This window comes from Atta cephalotes (genome assembly GCF_000143395.1).
Source record: "Atta cephalotes unplaced genomic scaffold scaffold00071, whole genome shotgun sequence".
Taxonomy (NCBI): domain Eukaryota; kingdom Metazoa; phylum Arthropoda; class Insecta; order Hymenoptera; family Formicidae; genus Atta; species Atta cephalotes.
In genome coordinates, this window is record NW_012130135.1 from 464,935 (window position 1) to 479,301 (window position 14,367).

Here is a 14,367-nt window from a genome sequence, read left to right on the forward strand (position 1 = left end):
GAGCTGGTCCCACCAAATCCCAATACAGAGCATGACCTTGGAGTCGTGAATATTCGGTTTGGCCGTCGATGTGGAAGCATGGCCGGGAACTCCCCATGATTTTCTGCGCTTGGGATTATCGTAATGAACCCATTTTTCGTCCCCAGTCACAATGCGATGCAGAAATCCCTTCCGTCTTTGCCTTTCAAGCAGCTGTTCACAAGCAAACAAACGCCGTTCAATATCTCTCGGCTTCAATTCATATGATACCCAATTTCCTTGCTTCTGAATCATTCCCATGGCTTTGAGGCGTTTTAAAATGGCTTGTTGAGTCACTCCCAATGATCGTGCCAATTCTTCTTGATTTTGACACGATTCTTGCTCAAATAATGCCTCCAATTCTGCATCTTCGAAAACCTTCTCTCTTCCTCCGCTATGCCGGTCTTCGACGTCAAAATCACCGTTCTTGAAGTGTTGAAACCACTCACGACACGTTCTTTCACTAATAGCGGCCTCACCATAAGTATTTGAGAGTATTCGATGAGCCTCAGCCGTAGATTTCTTCATATTGAAGCAAAAAATTAAAACCTCCCGCAAATGACAAGAATTTGGCTCGTAAACTGACATTTTCAATCGAGAATAACTTTATGATGCAGACACAAATCGACTAATGTTTCTATGGGGTTATGTTGACAGATGTCCAAGTTTATTGTACGACGTCTATGATCTATTTATTTCAACCACCACTTACCGCTAAAGTCATCTATAGGAAAACGGCGGAAGCAAAGTTGTACCTAATATATATCCCATTTCTTACAAAGTACGTGATAATATTTAATATTTAATTATGAACATAACATATGTTATTTAGTAAAAACGAGTATAAGTCGAATACTTTTATTGCGGATTCGAGAAAAAAGTTAATTAATCGTTGCATTAAAACAGATTTCAATATCGCCCGCAAAATCAGAGAATTTTGATTGAATTTGATTACTTTTGCCGATGAGAGGCAAATTTGATTTACCTAGTTGTGTATTAAAGATCCTTAAATCCGAGTTTATTTTTATTCCTGAAATTGGAGAACTTCGAATTCAATCGGATTAATGTCGTTTAACCTAGCAAATAGAATTAAATTGAATCGGTGTTCCTATAATTGAAATGGATTGAGCCGTTACAAGAAAAGTATATGATTTGAGCGGATTTTGGATTATTCATCCGATTATTCGGGATCTGTTTGATAACAATATGAATTAGAACGTAATGAATTCGGATCGGAAATAATCTGTGAAAGCGAAGCTCAAGACACAATGCGAGACAATAGCGATAGCGATAGACATAGCGATAGCGATAGGAATAAAGGAATCCAACATACGGGAATCCATATCTATCCATGTCAATGCACATAGGAACACGGAATAGCGGTAGCGATAGCGATAGTGATAAATTTCTAACGAGTTGGAATTCTGTGTCTATCGCTTTATGGCCTATCAATCAGCGTTCAGATTTTTCATTCTGTTTATATACGCTATAATCTCTTTTCACGTTTTTCCAGTTTCAACTCCTAGTTTGATTGTGATAAACTTAAAAAAATGGATCATTTCAATTATTATAATAATAATATGGATAGTACATACAAGACATCAATGACAACCAAGTGGGCGATAATGAAAAATTCGGTGACGAACTTTTAATCGATCTTGTACGAAGTCGCTCTTACCTATAATAAAAGTAAGAAAGATTATAGAAATGCAAAACTAAAAGAAAATACATGGAAAGAAATGGTTGAAATTTTAAATGTTATAAGTAATTTTGAATTAAAAATTAATATATTTATAAATTTGAAACAAAAAAGGCTAGATAAACTATGCAACTATTGCTACAAATCTTTTCAAATAAAAAATATAACGATTCAAATGTTTATTATTAAATTGACCAAAAATATTAAACATTATAAATCTAAATAGAAACAGAAACAATGATGAATAAATATTTCGAGCCTTATCGGATCATTTGCAATGTTGTTACAATAATTTTTCAAATTAATTATAATATTAAAGCTAATTAGGACTATATATAATATTTTTTAGTTTCAAAATTATTTTAATTGGGCCTTTATTCTTATTTTATTAATATACTTATTTACTGTCTTATTTAATTTCTTTTCTATAAACTACCAAACATATAATTAGTGCTAAACATAGCGTTTATGCTTGTGTTATATTAAAAATATATGTTTATGATGTAAGTATTAGATTGTCAAACCCAATGGCTTTGATAATGTTTCAGCAAAGAACGGCAGAATGGGAACAGGAAACCAGGAGTGGTGCTAGAAAGCCCATGAGACAGAAATAGTTGGAAAACTTTATGAAAGTCTCAACTTTCTAGAAAGGCATATGGCTCATAGAAAGTTAATATTTATTTTGTTATAATTATTATGATCTTATGAAAATGTATGTACATACATTTTCATAAGTATTTATCATTTCAGAATTTTATCAAATGTAAATACATCCAATTCAATGATACATCAAACAATAAATGAGAAAATAACAATTGCGGTACGAAGTTATTTTTTCTAAAATGTTTTTAAAATGATATTATTTGATTGTATGTTTTTATTTTTCAGAATACAGTTTACTTTACTATTACAACAATTGCCAGCTTCATCATCACAGCACCAGGTTCAGTGTTAGAACGATTCTGTTTCATCATTACAACGATCGACTGCTTCACCGCACAGTTGTCGCCAGTTTCATCATCACAGGAATCAGCTTCAGCGTTACAACGACCCACTATTTCACTATTACAACAATTAATTGTATCGTCACAGCAATCGAATGTTTTGCCATTACAGCGATCAGATTCAAAGACATCAGAAAGAACGAATCCGACTGCGTGTGTAAAAAGTCAGAAGCGAATCGAAAAGGATCGAAAAAATGATTCGATAGAAACTATTTTTTTGCAAACTTAATACTACATTGAGTATGATGGCAACTCAGGTGTCTTTTAGAAAGGATGAGAGTTTGTTGGAAAAGAACAATCCTGATATTCTTATCCTGATAAGAATCTAATCATCGCAGAACTCAAAAAAATAACGAAACCAAGAAAGAAAAGTATATTAAAAAGGAAATTTATGAAAATATTATATTTTTCTGATATCTAATAAAATACAAGTATATGTTCACAATGCAACAACATAAACACAATGCGAAGGAACACGATTTCAACCCATCAGAAATCAGATACACTGGAATATACACTTTCTAGGTTGAAATCGCGTTATTCCTATCGTGTTTAAAACTTATAGTATAATAAATATTTTTTTTTAAATATAATAATGTTTTTTGAAATATAAGAAATGTTTTTTAAAATACTATATGCATATATATAATATAATAAATGTTTTTTTAAGTAATATTAATGTTTTTTTAAGAAATATTTTTTTAAAAACAGTCTAGGTAATTTATTTAATTACAAAAAATGATTATATCATTACAACAAGAGAGAATAATGAGAGAATATTTTATTTAAAAAATCTATTCTTTTTATACCTCAAATTCGGAACTGGTGCAATAAGTTAGAGTGAGACAAATATAATGTCACTCACTTTAATTTATTATACTAGTTCAGAACTTTTCAAGAAGAACAACCTAAAACTCATTTGAAAAAAATATAAATGTCAAAATTTATTTTATAACTATTAATAATGAATATGTTTATGTATTTTATATTAATAATTAAAATTTTCAATTTTACGTCATATCATGATGTACGTATACATTCGAATTGCCATGGAACTTAGCCAGCAGGTGTCATGAAGTATGATGACAGAGTATCTCGCATTGTATAAACATCTTTCGTAGCTCGATGTGCTCCGCATTTTCCAATGTGTCTTATATGATCACTTTGCGATTGTTGTCATCATTCTCCTTCGATTATTTCTCCTTTCTCAGTTTCTCTATCTGCGAATTGAGGCGGACATTTATTTTTGCTGCTGTAGTGCTTACTCATCGTTTTTTTATTATTAAAAAATTGTGTAAGCACATTGCTGTTAGTATTTGTCAACATCTGGGGTAACATAAATTGATCTTAGAAATATCCTTCATCTAGCTGAAAGAATTCCAAAAGTATTTTCTATCGTTCTTCTGACCCGTGATAAGCGATAGTTGAAAATTCTTTTTTGATCATTTAAAAATTTGTCTGGATAAGGTCGCGTTATGTTGGTAGACATTTGAAAGGCTTCGTCGGCAACAAAATAACAAGATGTTTTTTGATCACTTTCTGGAAGATGAGCTGTTCTTTTTGGTAAATTCAACATACTTTCATATAACACTTTTCCAAAGATGATAGAATTCCCTCATTGCTATCGCTGCCATAAGCACCTACATCAAAAAGCGTAAATCTATATCTGGCATCACAAGTGGCTATCATACGAGACTAAATGTTACTTCTTGTAAATATAACTTCTTGTAATTAAAGTACATAGATCCAGAGTTTGAAGGTGCCTGAATGAATTAAGTGCCATCTATTGCTCCAACACAATTTGGCAAATTTGGCAAATAAGCTTAAAAAATCTGAACAAATCTTTTTCCTGTCGGAGGTTTCATATAGATCGGCATTAAAACTTTTGCTATAACGGAGAATATTTCTTTCACAATCATATGAGCAATAGATTCTCTGACTCTGTAAGCTAGAGCCACAGATAGCATTTGGTCTCTAATTGCCAAATATCTAATGTAACAAATTATTAATAGTTATATTAGTTATTAGCTTATTGTGAGACAAAATACAATTAATAAATTAAATATAATTATAGTTGAAATGAAAATATATACCTCAATGTTATTGCAAGGCGCTGTTCTGGACATATTGATTATATTGTTTTTTCTCAAATGTCTTACCAGTCGAAGAAGTTCATAAAATGTAGGCACCATTCTTGTATACCAAAAAAAGAAATCTGTCTTCTTTTAATTCCAGAATTGAGAAGTCACAATACTGTAAATGCTTCTGATTTATAGGATGTACTCATCATCGTCGATTTCTCCAATGTTTGTTTTTTCCTACTCTTCATGTAATATATAATGCTAACACAGATATTTTGCAATGATAAATGCCAATTCATCTTACCTAAATATTTACATGAAAATATAATATTGGGTATAATATGGGAAAAAGTTCGTGGCGTTTTTCCCGCTAGATGGCATTAAATGCTCAGCAATCGGCAACTACTAATCGCATCGGCAACACGTGCGTTTAAAAAGTGACATTTTAACTTTTGTTTTGAGCCGAAAAAGATTGAAATCGGTGAAGTGGAGTTATTTTATTTTGAAAATGGAAATAAATAAAGAAAAAATTCACTACATTTTGTATCACTACGAAAGGCAAGAATGCTGCACAGGCTTGTGAAAAAATTTGAGCTATTTACGATGAAGATACTCTATCAAAATCAGCAGCACGGAAATGGTTCGCTCGCTTTCGTGGTGGAAATTTCGATGTGAAAGAGCTCGCTCCGGTCGATCAATCATTGAAAAATCCGATGAAATCATGGTAAAAGTCGAGCGTGATAAGCATGTGAGCACTGTGGAGATTGCCAGGGAACTAGGTAGCGACACAAAACAGTTTTAAATCATTTACACAAAGCTGGATACAAAAAGAAGCTCGATGTTTGGGTTCCTCACGAGTTGAGTGTTAGGAACATGATGGACCGAATTAACAATTGTGATACGTTACTGAAACGAAATGAAATTGAGCCATTTCTGAAGATAATGATAACTGATGATGAAAAATGGATCACCTACGACAATCCAACTAGAAAAAGATCGTGGATAAAGAAAGAAGAGAAGGCGCAAGCAATCGCAAAACCTGGATTGACGATGAAGAAAGTGATGTTGTGTGTGTGGTAGAACTGGAAGGGAATCGTTCACTATGAGCTGTTATCGTCCAATCAAACAATTAATTCCGAACTCTACTGTGTGAACAACTGCAGAGATTACAACAAGCAATTGAGAGGAAGCGGCCAGAATTAATCAATCGGAGAGGTGTCATCTTCCATCATGATAACGCTCGACCACACACATCTTTGATGACTCGGCAAAAATTGCGAGAACTTGGCTGGGAAGTTTTAATGCATCCACCGTATAGTCCTGACATAACACCCTCAGACTATCATTTGTTTAGACTATTATTGTTCAGACTATTATTTGTTGTCTCTGCAGAACTCTCTTAATGGTGTAAAGCTAGCTTCAAAAGAGGCCTGTGAAAATCACTTGAAGCAGTTTTTCGATTAGAAACCACAGAAGTTCTATCGCGATGGAATTATGGCTCTGCCCCAAAAATGACAAAATATTATAGAAAATAATGGAGCATATTTGGTTTAAATAAATTGATTTCAATACTCTAAGAAAAATACTTTAATTTTACTAAAAAATCGCCACGAACCATACCCAATAAATAGAAAATTGTATAATATGTTATATTATATATGAATGTTTCGATAGAAAATATTTGTTCATTATTGTTTTTGTTTCCACTTAGGTTTATAATGTTTAATATTTTTGGTCAATTTAATAATAAACATCTGAATCGTTATATTTTTTATTTTAAAAGACATTCTATTACATATACATTTCTAGCAACAAATACCTTGCATAGCTTATCTAGCCTTTTTTGTTTCAAATTTATAAATATATTAATTTTTAATTCAAAATTATTTGTAACATTTAAAATTTCAGCCATTTCTTTCCATGCATTTTCTTTTAGTTTTGCATTTCTATAATCTTTCATACTTTTATCATAGGTAAGAGCGACTTCGTATAAGATCGATTAAAAGTTCGTCACCGAATTTTTCATTATCGCCCATTTGGTTGTCATCAATGTCTTGTATGTCATAATGTACTATCGATAATGTACTATCCGTATTATTATTGTAATAATTGAAATGATCCATTTTTTAAATTTATCACAATCAAACTAGAAATCGAAACTGGAAAAACGTGAAAAGAGGTTATAGCGTATATAAACAGAATGAAAAATTTGAACACTGATTGATAGGTCATAAGGCGGTAGACACAGAATTCCACTCGTCAGAAATTTATCACTATCGCTGTCGCTATCACTATTCCGTGTTCCTATGTGCATTGACATGGATTGATATGGATTCTTGTATGTTGGATTCCTTTCACTATCGCTATCGCTGTCCATCGCTATCGCCTCATATGTGTCTTGGGCTTGACATGAAAAACCGATTATGATTTCTCTGGAAATTGAAATCGATTTCACTGAATCGGTGTTCCTATAATTAAAATAGATTTAGCCGCTACAAGAAAAATATACGAGCGGATTACATATTCATCCGATTATTCGGATCTATTTTGATTAATAACAATATATGGATTGGAACATAATGAATTCGGAAATTATCCGCGAAAGTGACATTAAAATCGATTACGATTTTTAAAGAATTGAAACCGATCATTCTTTAATCCGAGCGCGGATTAAACCAATTAAAACTGATTATAAATGAATTAAAACGAATTACATTTTAATTGGTTTTAATCGGCTGTTTTCGGCAGGATATCTGTATGTCTTTCAATGTAAAAATAATATTAGCATTTTCTGTGGATACTACTGTGAATACTACTCAATTCAGAATGTATATAGGAAGTACAGTTTTTTAATTCAGTTAAATTCACAAATAATCAGCAATTTCTCTGCAACGTGAATACTGCTCAATTCAATATTCTGAATATGAAATGCAGTTTTTCAATGTAATTGAATAAAAAAAATTTTTACTTAAAAATGAACCATAAATGCTACTAAAATTATTCAAAATTATAAGTAGAAAATTTTTTATCTTAATTCAACTAAATTCAAAAAAATTGTAAAAAGTTGTAATTGAACTATGTTCTTTTCTTTCTTTTTGATTAGAAGTAAAATGAATGATCGATGTGAATACTCGTAAACCAAGTTGAACACAGCTCAAATATTAGGCTAATCATAACTCGTGGCCAAGCATTAGATTATCCGACACTTCCCTTATGCTTATATAAGGTCTTTCAATAGGGAATACGCTCGCAATTTGTTAGATAATAGCCATGTTGTTAAAGTGACATCTGTCAAATTTGTTGTGAATTGTTTAGTAGTGTATGGCAAATGGAACCATGGAAGATCATAGTGTTAAGCAACGTGTGCAAATCATAAAATTTTATTATCAAAATCAGTATCCATTTGAGAAACATTCCGCGCATTACGTGATTTATATCCTAGCCACAACCGTCCTGCCGAGTCGACTATTCGACGTTTGGTGGCCAAATTCGAGTCAACCGGTTCGATGAATAATCAACCAACACCAGTACGTCGCTGAAACACAAGGTCTGCTGAAAACATCGCTGTGAGAATGTATGGGAAAACCCGAGGTGGTCAATTTCTCGTCGTTCACAAGAACTTAGCCTTTCTGCGACTTCAACTTGGCAAATTTTGCGTCGAGACTTGGGTCTGCACCCCTATAAAATTCAACTGATCCAGGAACTTATTAGGTGTACAACTTTGCTTCCGCCGTTTTTTTTCCGAAATTCGAGGCTTTATTGTAAAAAACTAGTTATACATTTATGATTCAAAGTATTGTCCATCGCTGGCCACTACTTTCTCCCATCTTTCGGATAGCGTACGAATCCCGCGTCGAAAAAACTGGTCATCTTTTGAGGCTATCCATGAATCGATCCAATTTTTTACTTCTTCATAAGACCAGAAGTACTGGTCAGCCAGGCCGTGTGCCATTGATCGAAACAAGTGATAGTCAGAGGGAGCAACGTCTGGAGAATACGGCAGGTGGGGTAGGACTTCCCATTTCAACGTTTCCAAGTATGTCTTGAATACTTTCGCAACATGGGGACGAGCATTGTCATGCTGCAAAATCACTTTATCGTGTCTCTCGTTGTATTGCAGCCGTTTGTCTTTCAATGCTCGGCTCAAACGCATCAATTGCGTTCGATATCGATCGCCTGTGATTGTTTCAGTCGGTTTTAACAGTTCATAATACACTACGCCGAGCTGGTCCCATCAAATACAGAGCATGACTTTGGAACCGTGAATATTCGGTTTGGCCGTCGACGTGGAAGCATAGCCGGGAACTCCCCATGATTTTCTGCGCTTGGGATATGTAATGAACCCATTTCCCCAGTCACAATGCGATGCAGAAATCTCTTCCGTCTTTGCCTTTCAAGCAGCTGTTCACAAGCAAACAAACGCCGTTCAACATCTCTCGGCTTCAATTCGTACGGCACCCAATTTCCTTGCTTCTGAATCATTCCCATGGCTTTGAGGCGTTTTGAAATGGCTTGTTGTCACTCCCAATGATCGTGCCAACGATCATTTATTAGGTGTACAACTTTGCTTCCGCCGTTTTCCTATAGATGGCTTTAGCGGTAAGTGGTGGTCGAAGAAAATAGATCATAGACGTCATACAATAAACTTGGGCATTTGTCAACATAATCCCATAGAAACATTAGTCGATTTGTGTCTGCATCATAAAATTATTCTCGATTGAAAATGTCAGTTTACGAGCTAAATTCTCGTCATTTGCGGGAGGTTTTAATTTTTTTGCTTCAATATGAAGAAATCTGCGGCTGAGGTTCATCGAATGCTCTCAAATACTTATGGTGAGGCCGCTATTAATGAAAGAACGTGTCGTGGTTTCAACGCTTCAAGAACGGTGATTTTGACGTCGAAGACCGGCATAGCGGTGGAAGAGAGAAGGTTTTCGAAGATGCACAATTGGAGGCATTACTTGAGCAAGACTCGTGTTAAAATCAAGAAGAAACGATCATATAGATAACTGTGTGTTCGCTGAACACACGGTTGTCTATGGTCGTTTACCTTACCTTGCGTTTTGGAGCAGTTGGAAGTTAACCCAAATTTCGCCAAACAAATCATCTTTAGCGATGAGGCCCATTTTTGGATGAATGGATATGTGAATAACAAAATTGTCGAATTTGGAACGATACCAATCTATGCGAGATACACCAGCTCCAAATGCATCCCGAGACAGTCACTATTTGGTGCGGATTTTGATCTGGCGGAGTCATCGGTCCATACTTCTTCTAAAACGAAGCAGGCATTGCCATAACCGTCAACGATGAGCGCTACAGATCGATAATGATAAGCAATTTCTTGTGGAAATGGATAATATGGCTACCGATAACATGTAGTTCCAACAGAATGGCGCTACGTGCCACGATGAACATTCTGCACGAGCGATTCGAGGGCATGGTTATCTCGCGCGGCGGCGATGTGAACTGGCCACCGAGATCGTGCGATTTAACGCCTTTAGACTTCTTCCTTTAGGGCTATCTTAAATCGCAGATCTATACGAATAAATCGCAAACAATTAATGCTCTCAAAGTCAACATAACAAACGCCATCCAGCAAATTCAGCCAGATTTATGCGAGAAAGTCATCGAAAATTGGACCGCCCGAATACGTGTCACCAAGCGAAGCCGCGGCGGACATTTGAGCGACGTTATATTCCATACTTAATGTCATAAAATATTCTTTCAAAAAAAATTTAGTGGATATCTCACACACAACTTGTTTTATTTACATTTAAAAATCGAGCGTCCTTGAAAGACTCTAGTAATGTAAATTGTTTATACTTTATTATATCTGTTAAATGATGATATTTTTATTATATCTATATAATTTCGTTATTAGTTTAGGTGGTTATAATTAAAGTAGAGAATGAATAACACATTTACTATGAAGAAGTGATGTAGCGGGTAACGTAGAAGATTCATAATCCAGAGATCCCAAGTTCGAATTTAAACGCACTACACTATGCGTTTTTTAATACTAATTTGAAGTAATTAATTTCAGATATAAATGTCTTAGGAATAAAATTTGTAACTCTTAAATGTTTTTTTTTTCGAATATCAAACTAATGTCAGCTCGGATCCAATCCATTTCAATCCATTTTCAAAGCATTAAAAAAATTTTAATCCATTCTCATTTGCTAAACAGTAACAGTATGCTAGCGGTATTTTGTGCGAGTATCGTGGGATATCGCACTCTTGGTCATCTGAGTACATTTTTTGAAAATTTTCAATACAGCACAGATGTCCTAGGGACGTTCAAAAGACGTCGTACATATTAACAAAACTCGTGCGATCTTAAAAAAATTTTCATTTGTCAAATTAGCGAAAGCAATACATCGCGAACAGATTTAGAAAACTTTTTGCATGAGATGAACATTTTTAAAATATCCAAATATGAACATACTTTGTACGTTGAATAATGTACGTTTTTAAAATTCGTAAGTCTGTAGCAGCTACAAGCGCTAACACAACGCCTAATCCGGCGTACACACAACGGGCGCACGAGTGGACCACGAGGAACTTTCTCGCAAGCGCTCGCGAGTATCGCAACACAGCTCTCAGAAGGCTGGTGCGACAAACGCGGACCTCTAGAAAAATTTGGCGGACTATATAAAGTCCGCGGAATCAAAGAGCGATCGCATGGCTCACGGTGCATCCGAGAGGATATCTACACGAGCTTTAACCATCAAGCTCCGGCGACTGATCAGACCAGCCAAGGTGCTCATCAGGCGAGCAAAGGAGCAGCCATCGGAAGGGAGAGTGGCAGCCACTCAGCAACGGTGACTCCAGGGCAGCAGCAGCAGAGGAAGCGTCGCAGGGACCAACAGCGGTCTACAGCCTGCCAGCGCCGCAGAAAGACAGACGCAAACTTGTGAGACGGACTGGAGAACACCCTCGCTGATAAGCCCATGAGAACAGTCTTCGCACATACCATCAAGAACACCACCCTTGCGAAAACGCATCTCTCTAATCCACTGGTGAACGAGAACAACAATCAGATAGTGCCACCGCTGAAGTGGACGCATAGCACACGTTAGCTACCGCGAACGCGTCATTGACGCAAATCAAACACTCGTCATTGATGCAAACCAAACGATTCTTTTCAGAGCCACACATATATACCGCCTATTGTCAAGGCACTGTATCTGTAAATACACTTTGTATCAAACAGCTTTGCATCATTTCTTTCTTCTTTGTATCAACTCTTGAACCATTCTCCTAGCGCACGACGAGCAATAGAAGCTGACAGCGAAGCCAGTAAAAATCGCCAAACTGGTGACCTCGACATAATACAATGGCTACGACTGAGAAAGAGATATGTCGATAATAATCGAGGAAGACTCACAAGCAAATAAAGTTATAATACGAATCGTTCTGGCCAGAGAAACCCACTATGGTTTGCGCAGATAGAAGGCCAATTCGAGTTATGCAAGATGGCGAGCGACCATGAGAAATACATCCATACTCTCTCGTAGAATCGAGACAAGAATCAAGGATATCATTATCAATCCCCCTAACAACAAGAAATATGAAGCCTTGAAGAAAACGATTCATACAGCGATAGATTCGCAGAAACACAAAATACGCCAACTTCTAGAGATGAGAGACAGGAAATCGTCACAGTTTCTATGACACCTAGCAACCTTAGCAGGTACGGCAGTATCAGAGAAGCTATTACGCATCTTATAGGACATCTATCCGCCCAGACACAGATGATATTAGTTACCCGGAATAAAGACAACCTCAACAGTGTTGCAGAGCAAGCCGATAGAATCCACGAGATCGCAAATAAGACCACAGTACTGGCTACAACAAGATCACCGGCAAGAAGAAGGAGGATCCAGTCGAAGAATTGCGAAGGCAAATAGTAGCCTTAACAGCCCAAGTAGAGAAGGTGGCCAAAGGCTAGAACAGAAACAAAGCGAGAAGCAGATCCCGAAGTAGATTCAGAGGTAGGAAGCAATATATATGCTACTTTGGAAGCCCACAAATGTAAACAACCATGCAAGTCGCAGCGAGAACAAAGCGGAAAGCAGCAAGAGCACTCAATGACATTGACGATAGCCCACGGTTATGCCGCCTACATGTTACAGACAAAGTAACAGTCCAGAGATTTCTGGTAGACACAGGATCTGAGTCAGCATATCAGTGCCGGCATCGGGCGCGAGAAACAATAGGAGACTAATTCCCTACCAACTATATGCCACCAACAGTACGCTGATATCAACCTACGAAACAATAACACTGCAATCGGAACTCGAATTCCAACGAGCATTCCCGTGGAGATTAGTAGCCATACTACACAACCAACTAGGAGCAGATTTCCTAGCACACTACAATCTCTTACCCGATATGCAAAGGAAGAGATTGATAGACGGCAAAACAGACATGAAGGCGAAATGAACGGCAAGCATCATGACGACGCTATCAATAAAGACAGTAACCACTCTGCCAGAGTCTGCCATCCTAGCAGGATATTCAAAAATAACAAGGATCATCAGACATGAAGCTAAACACGAGACAATATACTGTATAAAGACAACATCAGGTCTACCGGAGGCATGCAGATCTCGGAGATTGGCACCAGACAAGCTAAAGGGGGGGGGCAAAACCCCCCCCTTTGTTCGAGCTAATGTTGCAGAGGGAATTATCCAAGCATCAAAGAGCCCATAGTCATCACCATTACACATGATACTCAAAAAAATGAAGAATGGCGGCCATGCGGCAACTATAGGAGACTAAATGCGAGGACAATACCAGATCGATATCCAATTTTGCATCTAGAAGACTTCGCGCAAATGCTACACGGAAAGAAGATCTTCTCCACGCTAGATCTGATCCGAGTGTACAATCAAATTCCGATACATCCGCAGGACATACCAAAAATAGCGATCACGATGCCATTTGGCATGTTCGAGTTCAAATACATGCCGTTCGGGCTTCGGAATGCTACACAAACGTTCATCATCATCAACGGAATATTACAAGACCTGGACTACTGTTATGCATACATAAACGACATCTTATTAAGTGTACAATTTTGCTTCCGCCGTTTTTTTTCCGAAATTCAAGGCTTTATTGTAAAAAACTGGTTATACATTTATGATTCAAAGTATTGTCCATCGCTGGCCTCTACTATCTCCCATCTTTCGGGTAGCGTACGAATCCCGCGTCGAAAAAACTGGTCATCTTTTGAGGCTATCCACGAATCGATCCAATTTTTTACTTCTTCATAAGACCGGAAGTGCTGGTCAGCCAGGCCGTGTGCCATTGATCGAAACAAGTGATAGTCAGAGGAAGCAACGTCTGGAGAATACGGCGGGTGGGGTAGGACTTCCCATTTCAACGTTTCCAAATATGTCTTGATCACTTTCGCAACATGGGGTCGAGCATTGTCATGCTGCAAAATCATTTTATCGTGTCTCTTGTTGTATTGCGGCCGTTTGTCTTTCAATGCTCGACTCAAACGCATCAATTGCGTTCGATACCGATCGCCTGTGATTGTTTCAGTCGGTTTTAA

At 36.6% G+C, this 14,367-nt stretch overlaps 1 protein-coding gene and 1 pseudogene across 1 annotated transcript; one reads left to right on the top strand and one right to left on the bottom strand.

The window, feature by feature from the left end:
- The first annotated feature begins 2,318 nt into the window (after positions 1–2,318).
- On the top strand, positions 2,319–2,950 carry LOC105624059. The gene is made up of 3 exons (XM_012205420.1): positions 2,319–2,386; positions 2,468–2,537; positions 2,606–2,950. Exons 1-3 carry the CDS (start codon positions 2,373–2,375, stop codon positions 2,948–2,950), a joined length of 429 nt encoding a protein of 142 aa, XP_012060810.1. The 5' UTR covers positions 2,319–2,372.
- Positions 2,951–3,900: 950 nt separating this feature from the next.
- Positions 3,901–4,913, bottom strand: LOC105624060 (annotated as a pseudogene).
- Positions 4,914–14,367: the final 9,454 nt, after the last annotated feature.

What these genes read in the sequence shown, in the direction of transcription:
- LOC105624059 (XM_012205420.1), top strand. An exon ending in ATGAGAAAATAACAATTGCG is followed by an intron (nt 2,538 to 2,605) that starts GTACGAAGTTAT and finishes TTTATTTTTCAG; the next exon opens with AATACAGTTTACTTTACTAT.